Source organism: Scyliorhinus torazame, chromosome 17, assembly GCF_047496885.1.
Source record: "Scyliorhinus torazame isolate Kashiwa2021f chromosome 17, sScyTor2.1, whole genome shotgun sequence".
NCBI classification, from domain to species: Eukaryota; Metazoa; Chordata; class Chondrichthyes; order Carcharhiniformes; family Scyliorhinidae; genus Scyliorhinus; species Scyliorhinus torazame.
In genome coordinates, this window is record NC_092723.1 from 29214952 (window position 1) to 29237711 (window position 22760).

The 22760-nt window shown below is 46.6% G+C and overlaps 1 protein-coding gene across 1 annotated transcript in view; it reads left to right on the forward strand.

Annotated features, from left to right (window-relative positions):
* The window catches only part of LOC140394569 (sushi, von Willebrand factor type A, EGF and pentraxin domain-containing protein 1-like), a 116040-nt gene that overhangs the window by 64904 nt on the left and 28376 nt on the right, over nucleotides 1-22760 (forward strand). The window contains exons 8-12 of the mRNA XM_072481925.1: nucleotides 1433-1529; nucleotides 2549-2622; nucleotides 9823-10008; nucleotides 13543-13728; nucleotides 16849-17034. Of these exons, the coding sequence (XP_072338026.1) occupies nucleotides 1433-1529; nucleotides 2549-2622; nucleotides 9823-10008; nucleotides 13543-13728; nucleotides 16849-17034 (729 nt within the window). The remainder of the gene's footprint in view (nucleotides 1-1432; nucleotides 1530-2548; nucleotides 2623-9822; nucleotides 10009-13542; nucleotides 13729-16848; nucleotides 17035-22760) is intronic.

Genomic DNA, 22760 nt, shown 5'->3' on the forward strand with positions numbered 1-22760 from the left:
CGTCTCACCCAGCCTTCGACTGTGCTGGACTCCACAAGTGGATACCAGGTATGATGGTCACTCCGGGGTCTCGGAGGCCATTGGAGCCCCCCCCCCCCCCCCCCCCCCACCCCCCCCCCCCCCCGGGTTGGTCGAGAACAGGGCAGGTGCCAACCTGGCACCATAGCAGTGGTGACCTAGCATTGACAGGTTGGCACTGCTGGCACTGCCAGTGTATCAGGGTCAATGGCTGGGTGCCAGTTTGGCAGTGCCAAGGGGTGGGGCCTGAAGAGAGCCTCGCCAATGAAAAGGGGTGAATGAGGGGGGTATGAAGAATGGGGGAGTGAATGAGGGGTATGAAAGGATGTCATGAAGGTTGGAGTGTGAAGCTGGAGTCCTGAAAGGGGGGAGGATCTGAAAGGGGGGCCCTAAAGGTGTGGGGACACTCAGCGACCCCATAGTGGGATATGCTCACTTGGGGCAGGGAGTGGGGGGAATGCCCCGTTTTCCACATGGATGAAGGGGTATGGGACAGGATCAGCCACATGCCTGGGTGGTGGTGGGAGGCTCACGCTAACTTTTATTGATGGAGGGAGCTACCACTTGGGGGTCGAGGGTTGGGAGTGTTGCCCATGTCTACAGGGCGTCACATTGTCCAGGAGTTAGGGGTGTGAAGGACCCTCAAGCTCACTCCACGATCGGGGCCCCCTTTCCAAAGGGGACCCGATCTCTGAGGAGCTGTTCTCACTGGTCAGTTTAGTTTGCCATTGCAGAAAAACCTTCTAATTGTCGGCTTGAATGGTGAGAAACTCAGCAGGGCCCCAAAAAATGACTAAGTGTGCGTGAATACAGGTCTGGATCTCGCCCTAAAAGCTGGCGGGAAACAGCCCGCCAAACTTGCCCAAAATTTTGGGTGAACTGTGCCCATGGCTTCAAGCCTCAACTGATGATTTGAACTTATAGTCAAGGCTGGCATTTCAGGGCACTATGGTGAGGGTACTGTACTGTTATTTGTTGGTGAAGATATGCAATGATTTTCCTGTTCATGGCTTAGGGTAACATTAAATAAATGATCTTTAAAAGATATTGCATAAAAGGAGTAAAACTTGGATGAGATTCTCTGTTCCGTCTGCCCCATTTTCCGGGTCAGTGCGTCGCCGCCGGCAGCGGGATCCTCCGTTCCGGCAGCTGACCAATGGGGTTTCCCATTGTGGCCATCCCACGGCGACGGGAAACCCGCAGGCATGGGTGCACTGCTGCAGAAGTGGAGGATCCGGCCGATGCAGAATCCCTTATATTTCCCAAGCCAAAACATCCCTAAAAAAATTAACTGCATAATTGGGAAAATAGTATGCTAGATTTTCATCCTAATATCACATTACTGCAAATTGTGTTAAAAATGTTATTGGAATGTCTAATATTTCTCTATTTACCCCTTTTAAAACTTGTCTAGCAAGACACTGTGGTAATCCAGGAGAGATTTGGGATGGATATTTTCGTGCACCAGATGATTCTTTGGGAAGTAAGGCTGTATTTTATTGCAACAAAGGGTAAGTATTCAGTACATAAATTGCGGAATAAAGGCAAAGGGTTCTTATGTTCAGCTTTGTGATTATGGAGTGCGACTGTGTCTCCTTGCTGATGCGAAAATGCACTTTTGTCCAACTGTTGGTTCATTGCACTTTTGATGATAGCCTATTCCTGCAACATTGGTCTTCTCTGGCTCACTGGGAGGCTCACTGAGAGTGAGTTCAGAATTGCTCTTTTAAATAGGCCTGAGATGACTCCCCCCCCCAAACCTGGTACTTTAGATCAAAGCAGTTTCAATCAGTGCCCTTAGGTGACTGATAGTTAACTACACTCAGTTATGTGAGTGGGCGGGGCAACCCCTTATTAACGTTTACTGCACAATTTCTAGATTAAATCAAAATTAAATTACACTCCTGAAATTTAAAAAGGAACAGTCTTCCCAATTCAATTCCCACCTAGCTTCAAAATCCCAAACTCATTCTGATGTGAGGTGTTATATCAATGCTGAATTATAGATGGTTTGGTGCATTTTTCTCTCACTCATAACTTGTACTTGCTGAATCAATGCCAAAATGTGGGCAATTTATGCTGAGAATTTTCTACCAATGATAAATGAGTTGAGAATTTTCAAACTCTTGGACCCCTTAAGACATCTTTTCAAGAAAAGGTATTCAATTCTCAAATGATCCAGAAATCCAAAATCAGAAATAAGTATTGCATGTTTGTGCGATGAGTTTGTTCCATGAGCTGAGATAAATCAGTATGCGTTTTATAATTAGCGAACCAGACTTACACACACTGCTTCTCTAGGGTCTGATCAGTACTTTTTTTACTGCAATCGTACAACTGTTTTTGATTTACGATCTATCCTGTGTTAATGGAGGCTCGTTTTTTTTTTATTTTACAAAATTACTGTGTTGATGTCCATCATCAGTCTACATGTGTTGCTTGATCAGTAAGCTGTTCATGAATCTATTTAACTTTCATCTTGCTGGCTGATATTAGGTGATTTTAACTGGTTTTCTATGGTGTCTTTTAGATACGGGATTGTTGGTAGGGACCACCGCATATGCACACCTGATGGTTGGGATGGCCAGGTGCCAACATGTCAATGTAAGTTAGGCTTCCATATTTTGTCAAATCTGTTAATTGCTTTTCTATGTCAAATAATTAGCCACTTTATGAATATAGGAATAGGAGTAGGCCATTCAGCCCGTCAAACCTGTTCCACCATTCATTTACATCCTGACTGGTCATCTACCTCAGCACCACTTTCATGTACAAGCTCCATATGCCCTGAAAAGCATTAGCCATATTCTCTCCATTGCCACTTTAAAGGTATTGTCATACTTGGAGCATTGGCTTGCTATGTCAACTTCTGTCCTTGCAATATTTTAGTGTCTCAAGTTAAAGTACTTAATTTTAAATGTAGGGAACAAAACGTCCATATTTTGATTGAACAACTCATAAATAGGAACATAAAACATCGAATGGGAAACAAACTATTCACAAACTGCCACATCATGGATTCCACTGTTTAGGGGCTAGTTTAGTACAGAGGGCTAAACAGCTGGCTTGTAATGCAAAACAATGCCAGCAGTACGGGTTCAATTCCCGTACTGGCCTCCCCAAATAGGTGCCGGAATGGTGCGACCATGGGCTTTTCACAGTAACTTCATTGAAGTCTACTTGTGACAATAAGGGATTATTATTATTTAACCTTCTGCGATGAGATTACTATTCTCCCTAACTCCTAAAAACGATGTAATAAAATTCCCGAATATGAATAAAAGGTAAAGTCGCTATAGTCCCAGGTGACCAAAGGCTGCTTTCCCCTTGAGGGGGCGAGCTGACTGGAGGTGATTTAACCTGAGGGTCACCACATGTCAGGCGAGGGGCAAGGTTGAGAAGGTGGGCCTTCATGAACAAGAATAGTTTGTGTTTATGTCACACCTTTAATGTAATAAAAGGTCCCAAGGAATTACCAGATTAAAAATTGACACTGAGAAAGGAGATTCTGGGATCTGTCCTTCTGGTGCAGATCGGTTGAGAAGGATAAGAAAGGGTCATGCACCATGATCACGGGTTCACAGAATATCATTTGTGACTTAGATTAGGACCATTTCAGTGCTGTGGCAGATGGAACCTAGATGGAGGTGTTATAACCCACACATGTGGGAGCAATCCCTATCACCATGAGACTCGTCGAATACAAGCTCCCGCAATAAGGGGGCAGGGAGCTGAGATTGATCATAGTTAAGTTCCATATAAAGTCGGCCAAGGATGTAACCAACAGGCCAGACCCAGCTGGGTTCTGGTGTATACTGTAATACATTTATATTACAATAAACCAAAATAACTTGGTACCAACTCGGTTTGGCTTCCTTTGTGATCTACCAAAGGAAGGGTTCAACCATGGACATGTGGGAAATGTGGAACTGATTTGGGAGGTGGCAACACATCGAACGGCTTGGGAGAGGAAGGAATAGTTGGAGACAGAGCCATAGAGTTTTACAACACTGGAAGAGGCCCTTAGGCACATAGTGGGCACAAACACCAGGTTAAAGTCCAACAGGTTTGTTTGGAATCACTAGCTTTCGGAGCGCAGCTCCTTCATCAGGTGAGTGAAGAGGTGGGCTCTATATATGTGTTTGTGGAACCCACCTCTTCACTCACCTGATGAAGGAGCTGCACTCCGAAAGCTAGTGACGCCAAACAAACTTGATGGACTTTAACCTGGTGTTGTAAGATTTTTTAATATAGGCACAGTTTGAAACGAAACCAAAACAGACAGACAAATAGGCACCTTTGCTTCACATGAGCAAACTGAAGTTTTAACCTTTTCTCAGTACACAACTACAGAAAAATAAATTAAGCTTAAACTTAAACCCTAATTCTAATAGCCGTAAATACAAGTATGGGGGAGGGAGGTTTGTGTCCACATTCGCTGCAAGCACAAACGTCGACGTGGTTGCCAAATCCCGCGAGAATTGGCAAACGAGATTTGAGAACGTGTTCCCTGATTTTCCCCACCCCTCACCAGTGATGTAACAAGTTTCCCACATTTTCACACATTTAACAAATTTCTATCTGATTAGAGGGCTTCCCAGTTACATAATTCCCCCCTCAATGAATATTCATGGCATCACATCGGCGAGGTTCAAACAGCTATTTAGGAATGGGAATCAGTCGAGGTGAACACGCTACAGTGCCAAGGTAAGTATAGCTCCAAGGAGGGGGGGAGGGACATACACCAGCAATGCCAACCTGGCAGTGCCAACCTATGCCAAGGGAAAGTGTCTGGGTGGGCCCACTGGGAATACCCTTTGGGGTGGGTCCCATTTTGTATGTTGTGGGGAGGGCTGATGCCTCTGAGGGGAGGAGTGCAGTACTTCTGTGGTGGTGGTGGGGGAGGGGGGAGGGGGGGCGGTGGAGAGCCCCTGACACTTGTATGGTGGGGGGAGGCAGGGTGGGGTGGCGGAGTAGAGCTCCTAATACTTGAGTGGTGGGAGGGCGGGGAGAGAGCCCCTGATATTTCAGTGGTTGAGGTATCGCCCCAATGTTTGTGGGAGCGGGGGTGCTCCATGTCCGCGAGGGTGAGGAGGAGTTAATTTTCAGCACTGATCGGGGTGTCCTTTTTAAAGGGTGCCCTGATATCTGTGGACCCGGCCTTGCTGGCTCCATTAGGCCTGGCCCCATCAGAATGATAGTGCAAACCAGTAAGTGCCAGCAAATCTGGCCTGAAACCTCAGCTGTGCATCTGGAGAGATGCTCGCCGGTTTTCAGTCAGAATCTGACACTGTGACAAATTTTGGTTAAATTCCACCCTCTAGATTACTTACAACTATCTCACTTTTCTGACAGAACATAATCTTAAAATTAGAAGAGTGAAATGTAGAAGCATGTATTTATAAAAAGAGTGGTAGAAATCTGGATCTCCCTTTGCACAGGGTCTGTGAATATTGGGTCAATTAAAACTTTCAACATTGAGATTAATGGATATTATTAAATAGAAGGGATATGAAACAAAGTCAACGTCAGCTCTGGCTCAGTTGACAGCTCTATGATCTGTGGCAGAAAGTTGTTGGTTCAAGTCCCACACCAGTATAAAACCTTGAGATGGAAAATCTTGGCTGGGATTTTCTGCACCCCCCCCCCCCCCACACCACCTGGAGTGGGTTTTCCTGCTGCAGATGCAGCGAGCTATTGCCTGCCGGCACAACGTCCCACTCTCGTCAAAGCCTATTGGCTTTTGCATGGCTCGCCTGCCCCACTGCTGAGAAACCTGCCACGGTAGGGGGCGGGGGGCAGGGGGGAGTTGGTGACTTTGGCAGGACTGGAAGAGCACGCCAGTGGGAAAGGCTGGAAAATCCCACCCCCTAGGCTAACACTGCAGGGCAGTATTGACGGAGCACTGTACGATTGAAGGCCTTTCAGACAAGACAGTACACTGAGGATCTCTCGGGTGGACATTAAAGATTCCGTGGCAAGAGAGCAGTGAAGTTATCCCTGGCGTCTTGGTCAATATTATCCTTCAATCAACATCGCAAATACAGGCCACCTAGTCATTCTCACATTGCTATTTGTGGGGTTTTGTGCACAAATCGGCCCTCACAATTTCCATAATATAACAGTGACTACACTTTAAAAGTACTTCCTTGACTGAAGTATTTTGAGGAATCTTGAGATTGTTGGAAGTGCTGTACAAATGTAAATCTTTAATTCTTTCATGTTTTTTATAAAGGTGAGTAAATGGAATTGAGTTACAGATCAACCGTGTTCTGATTCAGTGCCTGAATGGCCTAATCCTGATACGATGACCCAGGGGAAGCTTGGCATGTTGCTTCCACTCAATTTGGGCCTGATAATTTGCAAACAATCGTTCTAAGGTACATCCAGGAGGCAGTGGAGTTAGGTGGGCTGCAGGCATTGCTGGCAGGGGAATGGAGTAGTGCTCGGGAGCTAGGAGGTATACAACTGCACCTCTGGCTCCTTCCTAAATTAATCATATATATATATTTTTTAAGTGTTTATTGATAGCCTCTAGTAGTTTCTATGGGCTGAATTCACCTATTCCGCCTGCAGCAGATTTGGTGAAGAATCTAGCAGGAGCCAAGAAGTCAGAAACCTGCTGGTGTAAATATGTACTGCAATTCTTCCAATGGCATGTTAATGGTGGCTTGGTCTTGCGATTGGCTGGTGACGGGAATGTTATTTGCATTCATTTGCATCTCATGATTGCTCATTAAAACAGCTGCCTGCGGGCATCCTGTCAGACCTGGAAGATTGGAAATCCTGCATTGTGCCAGCGTGTAACTACATTGGTCTAAAACTGGATTGATAAAGAGTGGTATGCATAAGGCGGTCCTCAGTTGATAGCGGATTTCCAGGTGAATGGGACAAAGCCTTTCTGCCACAGAGCTGCGCTGCACCTGCTGCGCTGTACACCACAGTGTTGGGGCAGACCAGTTTCTGCTCCCCATCTTCATGCCGATCTGGTTTCCATGGGCAGCGCTGTGCAGCTGAACCCATGGACCCTCCTGTGTCACCGCACTAGATCAGTACTGCACCAGAGGTTGGGAAGTACAGATGTCTTCTTCCCCCTGGTGGCACACACCAGTGAATCTGATTAAGGGCGGAGCACGAGGTGAAGCGGGGGTGGGGGTGGGAAAGGAGGGGGTGACGTGGCCTGACGATGACAAGGGGGGCAATGTGGATGGAGGGCTTTGCAAGGTAGGGGGGGTCAGGGTGAAGGCTCATGATGGCAGGCAGAGGGGCAAGGAGGTGGATGAAGAAGGAGATCAATGGAAGCTGGACACCAACAAGCCTGCATGGAAAGCTCAGGAACAAGGTGATCAAAGAGACACCACATTGTTTACTAGTAGGGGATCCACTGAGACTTCAGATGTGGTGGGTAGAGGTCCACGTGCGGCTTAGGCGCCTCGTCGGAGATGGACCCGTTGTTTGGGTGGGTGAACCGAGGGACAGATTTCTTCTTAAGGCTGCTAACCTTTTCCCTCTGGGTTTTGGACGTCCTGCATGGTCTGGTGAAGACAGGTGGGCTGGAGAGAGTGATATGAGTTGCTGGACTGGTATTTAAAGATGGCGCTGGGCCTTTGAACCCATCAGCTGATGACAGACACAAAAACCAGTTGCTGGCCCTGCAGGTCACGGAGAGGAATTTACATATTAAGAAATAATTAGTGGATCCTACCTTTCTTGCAAGCGGGAAAGCGGCACTGGGACTGCCCGCCACTGTTCTTAAGTCTCAAAAATGAAGAATTCTGCCCCTTAAGGCTAAGTCAACCAGGTAATCATGTTTCATTCAGGGCAGGTAGCACTTTAGATCCTAAAATAGGTGTTCGAGCTGCCAATAATATATGAAAATTCGCCTGACACAACGTGGAGTCAGATGTCTTTCAGGCTTTCTTTCTAGTGATTGACCGCTGGGAAATTAGACGTTTTTGCAACCAGTTTCCACTCAGAATCATAGAATCCCTACAATTCAGAAAGAGGCCATTCAGCCCATCGTGTCTGCACCAACCCTTCGAAAGAGCACCCGACCTAGACCCATTCTCTCCCCCCCCCCCTCATCCCTGTAATCTCGTAACCACATCTAACTGTTGGACATCAAGGGGCAATGCAGCATGGCCAATCCACCTAACTCACACACCTTTGGGAGGAAACTGGAGCACCCGGAGGAAACCCACGTAGACATGGGGAGAACGTACAAACTCCACACAGACAGTGACCCAAGGCTGGGATCCTGGCATTGTGAGGCAGCAGTGCTAACCACTGTGCCATCGTGAAAAAAAGCATAACATATTCCAAATTTTTCGCTCTTGTGTTTAAACACTGTCTGCTATCCCATTATCTTGTCAAATGTTGAACTACCTAATCAATTGTCATGAAGATTTCCATCTATCACCTCAATCAGAATTATGATGGTGAGATTGTACACAACCACAAGAATGAATAGGTTGCTCGGTGTTTTCTTGTTTTCTGATTAAAATGTGAATCCTTGTTTGATGTTCACATGGTGACAATCAATGAAGTTGCTAATGCAGTAGCTGAGTATGTGGACCAGCAATTTAGTTAAAAAAATACAACCACCTATCCATGTCATTGTGATTCATAAGTGATGATGTGAATCACACGAGACAATGTGGTTACTTTTGCATTGAACCAGAAATAGGTGTCATACAGCTGGTCACATTTAATCTTAGACAATTTCTTTATTTCCTCTCCATGCTCAGCAAGTGAGCTTGCAACTAAACTAATTCATGCTTTTATTACGTGCAAGCCCAATCTGTAAATTATTTTGGTTCAATATTTTCTGAATTGTTTATCGTTTTGTTGAAGTATGGTGTCGAACTGTAACATTGTTGTTCTTGTGTGTTTATATGCTTAGTTTCCAGAATAGGAAAACATTTTGAATACGCAGTAAATCAATGTGCATCGCACACTGGAAGTTAGCCTGATTAACCATGATTCGAAACTGTTTTAAAGAAGAGGTTTACAATTTTGGAGTGTGTGTGTGTGTGCATCTCTGTGTGGTAACCACCAACTTCCCTCCACAACCCCCCAACTCACACTGCTCTCTTCTTTGGCTTCCTGCCGTGCAGCAATAGCTCCCTTCATTCTAATCCAGTACTTCCAATTTTGCGGTCTCATTATATTTCATAACTAAGTGACCAGCCATGATTGAGCCTAAATGTCATGTCTGATAATTGTTCTTCGCATGTCGACGTGTTTGTGTGGTGTTTGTACGTTCTCTGTGTGGCATTTGTATGTTCTCCCCGTGTCTGCGTTTGTTTCCTTCGGGTGCTCTGGTTTCCTCCCACAGTCCAAAGATGTGCAGGTTAGATGGATTGGCCATGCTAAATTGCCCCAAGTTTGGAGTTACGGGGCTAGGGTGGGGTGGATTGGGGAGTTTAAATGGGTAGAGTGCTCATTCGAAGTGACAGTGCAGGCTCGATGGGCTGAATGGCCTCCTTCTGCACTGTAAGGATTCTATGATTCTATTCTATGATTCGAATCAACTGCTACCTGTAATACTAAATGGTCAGTGCTGCGGAAATTCATGCATGGTATCCAAGAATTCATTTTAAAAGGCTGATATTTTCTTTAAAATGTGCAGTGCAAAGCTGGAGATTGTGTTTTGCCTTTTGTGCATGAAGAGGTGAGGAGGAGAAAAAGAGTTCTGTGTCATGTATTGTTTTTTAAACCAATGTGTTGTGCCATGCCACAGAGCTGATTGAGATTGTAATTCCTGATGCTTTTAATTCAGCATTGCCTTCATTTTCCCATTAGCTGCCACATGTGCTGCTCTTCCACTTATTAGTAAAGGTAGAACTCCATCACCACCAAATGGAGATCACTGGGAACATGGGATGATAGCAGAATTTTCATGTCAAAATGGCTATTCATTGATTGGTGCAGAAACACTTGCTTGCACAGTGAATGGAGAGTGGGACAAGGACCCACCAACATGCAAAGGTATTTTTCTATATGAGTAGAAATGGCTTTAACTCTTTCAGTAGATGTTGTCGAGGTAAAAACATAATTGATTAATAGGATGAGAGGAGACCAGGGATGGATGTCCCCTTCCCCTTGGGTCTCTCGCTCTTATTTGGAGGTCCAGCTGTCAGATCTGAGGGACTGCAGAGAGGTGAGCTCTCCCAAGGATGAGAAGAAGAGGCCAACCTCTCAACTCTGCAGGATTGGATGGAAGATCTCAGGAAGTCAGCAACAGGAGTGTGGCCCCTCCAACCTGGAGACAGTGCACCAAAAATTGAAGCCTCAGACATGCCGGCAAAGTGGATGGTATAACACGTACAGGTGCTAAGTCCCACACTGGCTTCCTCAGCGTACTCCTCCAGACTACTCCTCAGAAAAACACACCTTGCAGCTGCACTCATTTTTCTCTCTCCAAGCATACCCTCATATCCACAAATGAACAGCCAACAATCGCAATCACTCTCATCCTATTACCCTCTTGCACCCATGCCTCAAAGTCACCTGTCACAAATGTTGTTCTTCCCACCTTTCCATACAGGCTACTTTTAACACGCATAACTCTCTGTTTCTCTCCTTGCAAGAGACGAGGGGCATACAGTTATGGGTGGGTTGGAGGGATGACCCTCCAGTGACAGCCACTGGTAATGCATGCCCACCTGTTCCATGAAGAAGGAGGTGTTGCTTCAGTAGGTGTCATTAGTGACCTTTTGTGAGAGCCTGCGCTTCCTGAGGGACTAGTGCTCACACAGAAAAGGGCTGATTCACTGCCCTGTGTTGGGGCTGGCTCCTGCCTCCTTGGAGCTGGATGTCTGTGCCCATCCGCTTTGCCCCGTGGAGCAGCATGTAGCTGAGGAGAACGTCGCTGATGCTGATGGTGCTGGTATTTCCACTACTGCTCCCGGTGGTATTGGAGTTTCTGCTTCTCTTGTTCTCATCAGAGGTGGGTGGTAGAACTGCATAATTTGCATCCATGTTGTGTTGAAGGCTGAAAGTGCAAGGAAGTGCAGTTCAAGATGATGTGCAAGACTGATGAACTGCATTTGCGTGTTAACCAGTGCCAATGCTCCAACTCTTCAGTTACATTGATAAAAGCCTTCCCAGCCTGTCATTTTTACTGAAAAAGCATTCTCAACTGTGCACTTATCTGGTTGACCCTGGAGAATTGCTGACAGCTCGGTTTATGGGTACTTGCTAAAAAAGCAGTTAATGATCTTTTTGGACATTTTAATTATTCACCCAAAAGCTCCAAGGAGATTCCCTACTTGCCTACGTGAAATCCTGTCCACGTGAAATCCAGGAACTGGGCTGGATAATGTCAGGAACGCAATACAAGGTCACGTTTCAGGGATTCAGGAGAGGCAATAATGCCTCCTCCCCAGAATGTCTGTGGATAGTGAAGCAGTATATATGACACTCACAGCTCCAGGGTAAGCATTGCATGTAAGAAGGTCAGAATTCTTTGATAGCTTTGCACTTGGTCATTTAAGATTGACCAGTCTGTCCAGTTCAATCCAAACCTGAGCCAGAACTACACAAATGTATAAAATTATTTGATTTTCCCTGGCTTTAACAATCTAGATTTGTCAGCTCTCTTTGTGTTTCAATAAAGGAGCAAAATAATGTCACGTAATAAAAACGGAAAATATTGGAAACACTCAGAAGGTCTGGCTGGATGTGTGGAGAGAGAACCAGAATTAACATTTTAGGGTCAGTTCTGAATCATTGAGGTATTGGCCAGAATTCTCTGGCTGTTGAAATTCACTTTTCCTGCTGGCAGTGCACCCGCACCCACAGATTTCCTGACGACGTGGGGTGGCTTCAATGGGAAATGGCATTGACAAACGGTGGGAGTAGACAACTGAGCCGCCAGTGAACGTCGTGCCGCTGAGAAACACGCGGCTGGGGATCAGAGGATCCCGCCCATTATTTCCCAGCTCCATGGCGATGGGGTTAGAGGTGAGGTGGGGCAGTGGGGGGGGATCAGTGAAACAGGGAAATTAGTGGAACAGTACTCTGAAATTTTTCCACCTCCAGATAAATTTTCAAGAGGCGACTTGGTCACAGGAACAGGAGCCTACTGGCCAGCGTCCAGTTGAGGTTGTTAAGGGGGTTGTTAACAGCAATTTTACGTAACAATTTGAACGCTGTGGATGGCACACAGGAACCATAGAACTTCAAAAGCTTGTCAGCTCAGGTGAGATAAGAACAGACAAGCAGGTGGTTATAAATGACGGGTGTATAATTGTGCAGAGTTTTGAAGCAGGAAGGCTCAACAGTGCTATTTAGAGGGCATGTACATTAAAGGGACTGCTGCAGAGGCCAATAGACTGGAAGATTTTCTCTCATGTATCTGCGGCAGCCCAGTTCTTCAGCCACGTCCAGCCAGACTACTGTTATGATGCCGGTTGCCTTCCTCCACCTCTTTTCTGGAAATAATATCCCTCTCCTCTCCCTGACTGCCAATAGGGACACCTCCAGGTAGGTGTGGCTGAGCCATGGAAATGAACACTCTCCGCACTGCAGCCACCCTTCCAAACACTGCCTTCTGCTGATGTTATTCTCCCGCCTCCGCTGTGTGCGGCCAGTATGAAAGGGTAAGATTGCCCTCTATAAATGGCATCCTCAACCTTGCAGCCAGCATGTGGTTAGCACTGCTGCCTCACAGCTCCAGGGTCCCAGGTTCAATTCTGGCCTCGGGTGACTGCCTGTGTGGAGTTTGCACTTTCTCCCCTTGTCTGCGTGGGTTCCCTCCGGGTGCTCCAGTTTCCTCCCACAGTCCAAAGATGTACAGGTTAGCTGGGTTGGCCATGCTAAATTGCCTACTAGTGTCCAAAAGGTTAGTTTGGGGTACTGGATTACGGGGATTGGGTGGAAGTGTGGGCTTAAGTAGGATGCTCTTTCCAAGGGCTGGTGCAGACTTGATGGGCCGAATGGCCTCCGTTCCTGTAAATTCTATGATTAACTCCCACCTGCCATCCATTATTAGTTGTCTCTTCTGCAGGCAAGCCATTAATTGGGCACATTGCATAACATGTCTACATCTCTGTGTAGAGGCACGTGACCTGGAGATAAACCCAAAGGCAGGAACATGAGACAATTGGCAAAATCCAGCCCATTAACTCTGTTTCTCTCTGTACACATGCTGACTGACCTACTGAGTGTTTCCAATTTTTTGTTTTCATTGCCGATTTTCAGCATCCACAACACTTTGCACTTGTTGAGATAACTCGGCGGCACATTTGGAAAACATTAAAATCAAACCATTTGAGGAAGTGGTGAGGGACAAAAATAGATCAAGAATTAACAAACACAAAGTTCTTTAACTGCTAAATTCCATTTGATATGATTGTGACTGATGCTGGAGTCATAACTGGCATAGTGTAGGTTAGGTGGCTTTTGTTTCGGTGCAACATCGTGGGCCGAAGGGCCTGTACTGCGCTGTATTGTTCTATGTTCTATGTTCTAACTACAGCCAGTTACTGAGTGGCAATTAATGCATTGTCCTCTTGTCAGTTGTCAGGTGCATACGTCCTGAACCAATTGTAAATGGCAGGATAATAAAAGGATTTGGGCCTACGTATAGATATCAGGAGACAATCACCTACAGTTGTAACAACGGTTTTGAAATGGATGGCAACAGTGTTATTGAATGTAGTGAAAATAACATATTTGTGCCCCCACCACCTACCTGCAGACCACGTGAGTAACCAGCTCTCCAACCTAATAGACCAGTGCGTGTAAGTTGACCTTTCTTGCGTCTGTTAGAGGTAAATATCTTGATGTTGGTTTGGAAATTTCCTAATTGATCGCAAAATTATGCTATTTCCTTTCCGTACATCACTCCGACAAGCCTTTTTCCACTGGTTTGACTTCCTGTAATTTTCCACAGCATCGGCTGGTTTATAGGTGGGGGCTCATAAAATCCAGCTGATAGCCTTGCTGCTAACCAACCACCCAACCACGAGCTATCTGAAATGTTATGGAGGACCTGAAGATGTCAGGAAGCCTGTCCACCCATCCTTGGGCCTATTGAAGTCCTCATATGGTCCATTAATGGCCATTTAAGGGCTTCATCACACTCCTGCCAATATTTTACCCTTATTACAGGATTGGGGCAGGGTGTGGGGGAGGGGGGGATAGAGGTCAATGCCAGAGAAATCTGGAAGTTTTAGCTCCATGGACTGGAGTCAGGCGAGGTGGAGGACTTCCTTTGTGGGTCCCTTGAGCCGATTAGAAGAGTTTCTACCCCCCCTTGCACTTCAGGTCATCTCTACTCTAATCCTCCCACTGACCTCTTGAACCTGCCTCCAACTCACCCACCTCACCTCGCCCATCCCCAGCCTTGAACTTAGCTGGGCTCCTTGGTAATGTGGAACTGCCTGTAGCTGCAGCAGGAACTGCCACTCCTGTCTAGCACTGCTGAGAATACAGAGCTGTCAGCCATTCGATTGACCAGCAACTCAGGATATCCTGAGGCGGTCCCGAATAATTAACAATGCTCCCAACATTGAATTGCTGAGGAGCAGTTGGGGAGATCATAGGCAGGCACCCCACTAGCTTTTTAGCCATGGGATTGGGGATTGCAGGACCCTGTAAAACTGGCCCCATGTCTTGTTGTCCTCCTCTCAAAGTCCCCCCATCCCAACCCCATTCAGTTTTGATGTGTCAGTGCCAGTGATATTTTTCTGCCTAATTCTTTGGTAATGCTTTCTCCTGCTGCTTATCAGACACCCTGAATTGGCTACTTCCTTCAATCAAATATTGGTCAGACCGAAAGAACTGTCCCTGTCCCTGTCCCTGCTATAAACTCTGTTCCCTTGCCAAAGATTTAATTCCCTTCCCTACTTACTTTCTGAGGCTGAAGCAGATTGCTTGCAATGTTTGCATCCTATTTTGCTCTGAACTGGTCTTCTGAGTGCAAATTCGTCCCTTCACCAATAGCACCAGGATAGTGTCCATCTGGGTGCTTGCCTCAACTCATCTGCTAATGAAATCCTGCTGCATGCTTTTGTTACTTCCAGACTTGGCAATTGCAGTGCTCTCCTTCCATTTATCACCCTTCATTAACTTCAGCATATCCAAAGTACTGGGGACAGGACTCTCCGTCGGCAGGATCCTCCGCTTCGCTGGCAGCACACTCATGCCCACGGATCTCCCAGCGGCGCAGGGGTGGCCACAATGGGAAACACCATTGACCGGCTGCCAGGATGGAGGATCCCGCTGCTGGCGGGGGCATACCACACCGGAAATCTGGTCTGGCGGGACCATAATCTCTGGAATTCTGTCCATAGATTTATCTACCTCTCAACCACCTTCCCATCCTTTAAGAAGCTTCTTGAAAGCTATCTCTTTGACCAAGCTATTGGCCATAATAATAATACAATAATATTTCCACATAGGACTCTTTATGCACAAGAAGTCAGAACTCTGGTCACCTTAACTGCTGCAGTGTCAGATACGATAGAGAACCGCAAATTCTGTCACTGCATTCTGCAACTTTCTGATTCATCCTTTCAAGAACTGCTGCTTCCTAAATTCGCAGCACTCCAATACCCAAGGATCACCCTCCGCAGCCTCCCTGCCCAAACTCTTGTTCCTGCAGTAATTAAAGAGTGGCCAGTTTAGCCCCCCATCTTTGAGTGGAGCAAGCACCCATCTGTGCTAACAGAATGGTCAAAATGCTGAAAATCACAGTTCAGCAAGAAACAGTCTCATAGAGTTTCCTTCAATTCAGCTTCCAATAGCAACAATCTGACTATTTTCAGGTGAGCACCTGTCTGGAAATGTCCCTATTTGAGAAATGCTGCCCAGTAGGTTTGAAGCACTGAGTAGTCATCAGATCAAAGTTGACAGAAATGGCACCAGTTACATATTGATGCCATAAGACTTCTATTTTGATACCTTAATGAGTCTCCACCCTGATTCTGCAGAAGCTCTGGCTGTCAAATATTGGTGATGGCCAGACTGTCAATGGATGGTCAAATGTGCAAGCACATTTCCATTGCAGTGCCCTCTCTATCTCACCTGAAAACAGTCCCAATGTACAGATAAAATCATTCTTATTGTGTTCTTTGTCCATCCATCCTATTATATATCAGCTGTTGTTTGTTCACTTTATTTTTTATCCAATATTTCAGATTGCTTTGTTTCTCTATTCAGCTCTATTTCTCTTTCTTTCTCTAACTCTCCCTCTCTTTTAATTTCTTTAGAAATTAGATCAGCAGATCAAGGGCTGCATGTGCCAGCCCAAAAGGCAGAACGGCCTGTAAAATTTCAGAAGGCAACGGTTGGGAGAGCCTGTTGTCTTGCTCCCATCAGAGCGATGGGAAAGATGGACAACCTTCTTGCCCAAGAACCAATTGAGCAACTTAAATAGCCAATTAAGGGTCACTTTCTCCTTCTGCTGCTGTTTAACCAACGTTTGGGTTGGAGAGGGGCCTACCGCTGCATGAGGAGAATATACCTGAGTGGTGGGCTTCGGGGAGAGGGGGTGGGGGGGGGGGGGGCGTTCTTATTTTTGGTCACTAGTTGGCACATGGTGGGCTCCCCAGCAGCCTCTGTAGTGATCACCACTTACAGTGGCACTGCTGAAGCAGCTTCGTTCCCAGTCCCAGGACCGCTGCTGCCAGCATTAAATTGAGGCCTGGTCTTTGCTGAGGGAAGGAAGGGACTCAGAGAGAAGAATACCTGACTCCTACTCTGTGCTGCAGCCTTTTGGTTCACCTGCATCTTGCCACTGAGCAGACTAAGTTTTTAATTCCTGAAACTTCTGATCTGGCAGTCTGTTGAGGACATTAACTGAATTTACATTGTTCCCAGCCATCAGATGCAAGGATCTTCCACGTACAACTTATGGGAGAACCCCAACACCACCCGATGGAGGTCACTGGAAACAGGGAATGATTGCAACATATGCATGCTTCTTTGGCTACTCATTGATTGGTGCAAACATACTTGTTTGTAGTGAGACTGGGATGTGGGACAAGGACCCACCAACATGTAAAGGTACGTTAAAAATATATTGTGTTTGAGATATGAATACCATTCTCAGGCAATACGTAAACTTTGCACAAATTGAAGGAGCGGGTTTCTGGAAAAATTAAAGTGTAATGATTTTACCAAGAGTATATTGGTCTGAAACTAAAATGCTTCTTTAGTCCAGTTTCTGTTTGCCCATAAATAAGTTTGTAGAATGGAGGATCTTTAATTTATGATGCTATGGCTCTCTCACCAACAGTCCGCTGGTCATTAAAAATTAACTTCCAATTTAGAACAAGATCCTGGTGCTGACGTAGAACCACCATGTTCCCACTTACCTGACTGCAATATTTGGACAAGTTTTAAAGTTAGGTCATATGTGTTGCAGAACAATTCCTTGAAAGATATTCCTTGGGCAGAATTCTCCACCCATCATGCCACTGGGATCTTCTAATCCCGCTGAAGTTGACCCTGCCGCAGGTGAGGAATGTAAATCACCGTCGACTTTGCCAGGACCAGAAGATCCCGTCAGCAGCTGATGGCATGCCCCTTCCATTGTGGGAAACCCTACTGTGGGGGAGGGTCTGGAGAATCAAACTTTTGACAGTGCTGAAAGAACAAAAGGTGATGAAAACGTTAAAAAAAAATTTTTTTTAAAAATTCTCCTCCATTTTCACATTTTCTCCCACATTTACATCCATCAACGATAAACAATAATCAGCAAGATATGTCAGTCCCCATAATAACAACAACGATCCCATCTACCCACCAACCCCCAAACCTCAACCCGCATGTTTACATAAACAAATGACAAAAATAAATCAGGGATTACCCGTAGTCACCCTTAATCTTACACAGCTCCCAACCCCCCACCCCCCACACCCCCCACCCCAGGTCTCCAGCTCCTCCCGTCCACTGTCTCTTGTAAAACTCCTCCCCCTACCCTCGGTTCCTTCCCCCCCAACTTTCCACCCCGGCTAGACCACTCGGACCCTGTTCTGCCAGGCTCCGATGGCCGCAGCCCCTCCCCCCACCTCACTCCCGTTCACTGGCCGGCACACACCGGCCAGCGTGGAGGCCCCCTCCCGGGTCCCTTTCCCACTTGCCCGGCCCCAGGAAAGCCCAAAGATCCCCTTTTAGCACACAAACCCCGCCTATCCACCTACACCCCAAAGAACTCTCATTTCGAGTGAAAGCCCCGTCCCTTCCCTCGTCCAAATATATACCACATCGGCTCCTTTAGTCTCTACACCCGCGCGCAGTGATACAAAAAAGAAGAAAATACAGTCATGAGGTTACATCGGCATATGGCCATTCCTCAATTTGTCAGTTCTGCCACAGTCCTTCTGCTTTCGCAAACTCCTCCGCTGCTTCCGCCGTTCCAAAATAAAAGTCCCTGAGCTTGTAAGTCACCCTCAGCTTCGCTGGATATACAATGCCGCACCACACCTTGCTAATGTACAGTGCCCTCTTCACCCGGTTGAAGGCAGCCCGCCTCCTTGCCAGCTCCACCGTAAAGTCCTGGTATACACGTATACCAGCTCCAGCCCACTGCACCACCCGCTTCTGCTTGGCCCAGCTCAGGACCTTCTCCTTCACCCTGTACCTACGGAAGCACGGAGTCACTGCCCTTGGCGGCTCACTCGCCTTTGGTACAGGCCTCCACGACTGATGAGCCCGATCCAGTTCATATCGGGAGGGGTCCTCCCCCTCCCCCAGTAGTTTTGCCAGCATCGCGGCAAAATACTCAGTCGGCTTTGGTCCTTCAACTCCTTCGGGCAGCCCCACAATCCTCAAGTTCTGTTGCCTGGATCTATTTTCCAGGTCTTCCATTTTTCCTCGCAGATCTTTGTTAGTATCCATCACCTTCCGCATCTCTTTCCCCATCGAGGCAAGTTGATCACCTTGCTGCAATAACGTCTCCTCCACTTCCTTCAGCCCCTCCCCTTGCTCTCGCACCTCCGCCACTGCGCTCGCCACCTCCGTCCTCACCGGGAAAACCGCCTCCTCCACCAGCACACTCAAAGCCTCCCTCATCTCCTTCCTCACCGTCTCCATACATTTCGCAATCTGCGCCAACTGCTTTTCAAATTCCGCAGCCATAACCGTGGTTATTTCTTCAGCCGTAAGCAGTGCGGCCTTCCCTGGTGCTCCAGCCTCCATTTTTCCTGGTGACCCCGCGATGACCTTTCCACTCCCCGACGGACCTCCAGCTGGTTTTTTTTCGACGTTTTTCTGCTCACCCTCGACATTTTTCTTTGGTTTTTTTTTCCCTCCTGTGTCTTCTCAGTGCCTCCTCCGTGCCTTCTCCCTTCTTCTGCCGCCTCCGCGGACCCTGGGACCGGGCTTAAAGCCCCGAAATTGCCGTTCCCGAGCAGGGGCTCTCCATTGTGCGGCCGCCTCCCACCCGCCGTCACCGGAAGTCCAGGTGATGAAAACTTGAGATACATGGGGTCGATTAACTGCCTGACTAGGCCGACACTTTAATATCTCATCCAAAAGAATACATATCTTACAAAACAGCATTCCCAGGAAAGTTTATGCTCCTTATCATTTCTTAGCTTCACACATACTTGTTCTATATCACGATTTCTTGGGTTAAAATCCTTTCTCAATACTGCCTTTATTTGTTTATTTCATCCTTTATTATCAGGGGTGCCCTCTTATTCCTTTGCCATTTTGCCCATCTTTTCTAACTGTCACATACTCTGGACTATTTAATTCCCAATTTCGGTCACCCTGAAACTATGGATAAAATGTTCAGCGCTTTGTTCTTGTCGAAATGGCAGGACTATTAGCGATTGGGGACCTGATTCCAGCAGGTTGAACTGTGTCCCTTTAATTGAGCCGTGAAATGCGAATCCTGTTTCTCATTCCTTGACGAATCAGAGAGGGTGGATGGGATCATGCACCCTCTGTCAAAGGAAACATTAAAGGAAAAATAACAGGTGCCGGAAAGACTCAACTGCATTGGAGTTTTGAGGCTTCAGCAAGCACAGGAATGGGGAGGAAAGCTCGGATTGCTGTCCCCCAGGTCACTCATTGGAGGTCCTGCTGCAGGATTTGAGGGACTGCAGTGACTTGATGTTTGCCAAGAATGAGAGGAAGGGGATAGAAGCAGGTGGAAGAGATAGAAGTAGTCTGTCGTAGGAATGTGATCCCTCTAACATGGAACAGTGCACCAAGAGCATCCAGGACATCAGGAGGACATGACAGGTGAGTGAGATAACACCTCCAGGTGCCAGTTCCCATATATTGACCTTTCCAGTGTTCTCCGATACAACACTCCTCAGAACCACATTGTTTAAAACTGCACTCATTCCTTTCTATCCAGGCACCTCACATCCCCAACTGAACAGCCAATACACATCCTCACTCTCATCTTCTTGTTCTCTTGCCTCATGGTGACCCTCCACAAATGTTTTCCCTCTCTCCTATCTACACAACCCATTTATAATGCTCACAACTCTCTGATTCAGATTTAACTTCTTGCAGAAGAAGACAGAAGGCAGATCCTTTGGAAGGTGGCCAGATGAGGGAATGCAGGTGGGGGTTGGGTGGCCCTCCAGTAACAGGCACCTTGACAGTTGCTGGCAATGCGCATCCTCCTGGTCCACTGGGAAGGAGGCCTTGTTCTAGGAGGTTGAAAATGTCAACAATAACCTGAGGAGGAAAGGCCATTTAACTTTGATTTAACACGGGCAGCGATGGCGTCCTGCGAATGTTACTGCGCCAGGATCGAGTAAAATATTTTGGATTTGTACCATGAATGGTACAAAGTCTTGATTTTCCTGAGGCACTGGTGCTCAAACATATTGAGAAAACTGATCCTCTGCCTGTAGATTCTGTGTTGTGGCCTCATTTCCTTCCAGCTGGTTCTCTGTGCCTATCCCTTTTGCCTTGTAGAGCAGCATGTGGCTAGGTGGGAGGCTGCTGCTGCTACTGAAGTTGCTGCTGATGATGTTGGGTGTTGCTGGTCCACCTATACCTGGTCAGAGGTATAGGGTTAAGCTGCACCCATGCCATGGTGAACGCTCGCAACAGGGAAATGCAGCTGAAGGTGAGTGGAGTGCAAGTGACTTCTAAGTTGACAATCACCTGTCCAGCAGCAAGTTCACACTCTGAAAAGGAACGCAGTGAGCAGCAGCCTCTCACCTGGTCATGGCTGGAGCTCATCAGTTATCCTCTTTAAAGGCTTCCCAGCCTGTCAAAATTATGAAAGAAGCACTTCCCACTCAACACTCACCTGGTTGACTCTGGTAACTTGTTGAGAACTGTGAAAGCTAGAATGCTTAGTTAAAACCACCTATTTAAATAATAAAATGATTTGAATGACAGCTGTTCGGAGTTTCTCTACTCACCTGCAAACCCACCCCATTCATCCCAGAATAGGCGAGATGTTGCTGGAACACACGTGTACAGAAGAAATAGGAGCAGAGCAGACCACACTGCCATTCAATAGAATCATGGCTGGACCTTGGGCTTCAATTCCATTTTCCTGCCTGCTTCCCATATTCCGTAATTCACTGAGACAACAAAAATCAGTCTATCCCAGCTGTAAATGTATTCAATGATGGAGGATCCACAAACCCCTGGGATGGAGAATTCCAAAGATTCCCAATAATAATAATCTTTATTGGTATCACAAGTTGGCTTACATTAACACTGCACTGAAGTTGCTGTGAAAATCCCCTACTCGCCACACTCCGGCGCCTGTTCGGGTACACAGAGGGAGAATTCACAATGTCCAATTCACCTAACAAGCACGTGTTTCGGGGCTTGTGGGAGGAAACCGGATCACCTGGAGGAAACCCATGCAGACACGAGGAGAATGTGTAAACTCCGCACAGAACCGCAAGGTCCCGGGTGACACTTTGAGTGAAGTAATTTCTCCTTATCTCAGTCCTAAATGATTGGCCCCTTATCCTGAGACTGTGCCCCGTGTTCTGGACTCTCTGACCTGCGGGAACAACTTCAGCATCCATCCTATCAAGCTCCTTCTGAATTGTAGATGTCAGTGATATCAACTCTCACCCTTTGAAACTCCGGAGAACATAAACTCAATTTACGTAGCTTCTCATCTTGGCAAAATCTTCTCAACCCAGGATCCAATCTCATTACCATCTCCAATGCAAGTAAATCTTTTCTTTAAACGTGTAACAAGACTTCTTTATTCTCCTGTCCCCTTGCAATAAAGGCCAACATGTAATTTACTTTTCTAATTGCTTGCTGCACCAGCATGCTCACTTCCTGTGCTTATCATACAAACACACCCAAGTCTCTTTGAGTATTAATACTTATAAGTTTCACACCTTTAAAAAATGTTCTGCCCTTCTATTCTTACATAAGAACATAAGAACTAGGAGCAGGAGTAGGCCATCTGGCCCCTCGAGCCTGCTCCGCCATTCAATGAGATCATGGCTGATCTTTGTGGACTCAGCTCCACTCTCCGGCCCGTACACCATATCCCCGAATCCCTTTATTCTTTAGAAAGGTATCTATGCCTACGACTAAAGTGAATAACTTCACACCTCCCTACATTTTACTCCCTGCTATCTTGTTGTCCACTCACTTAATCTCTTTGCAGCCACTGTGTCCTCCCCACAGTTTACCTGCTTCATATAAGTCATTAATATAGATTGTAAATAGCTGAAGTAGCAGCACTGGTCCTTGCAGCATTTCACTATTCAATTCCTGCCAACTTAACAAAACCCTGCTTATGCCCATTATCTGCGCTCGTATCTATTCTAAAA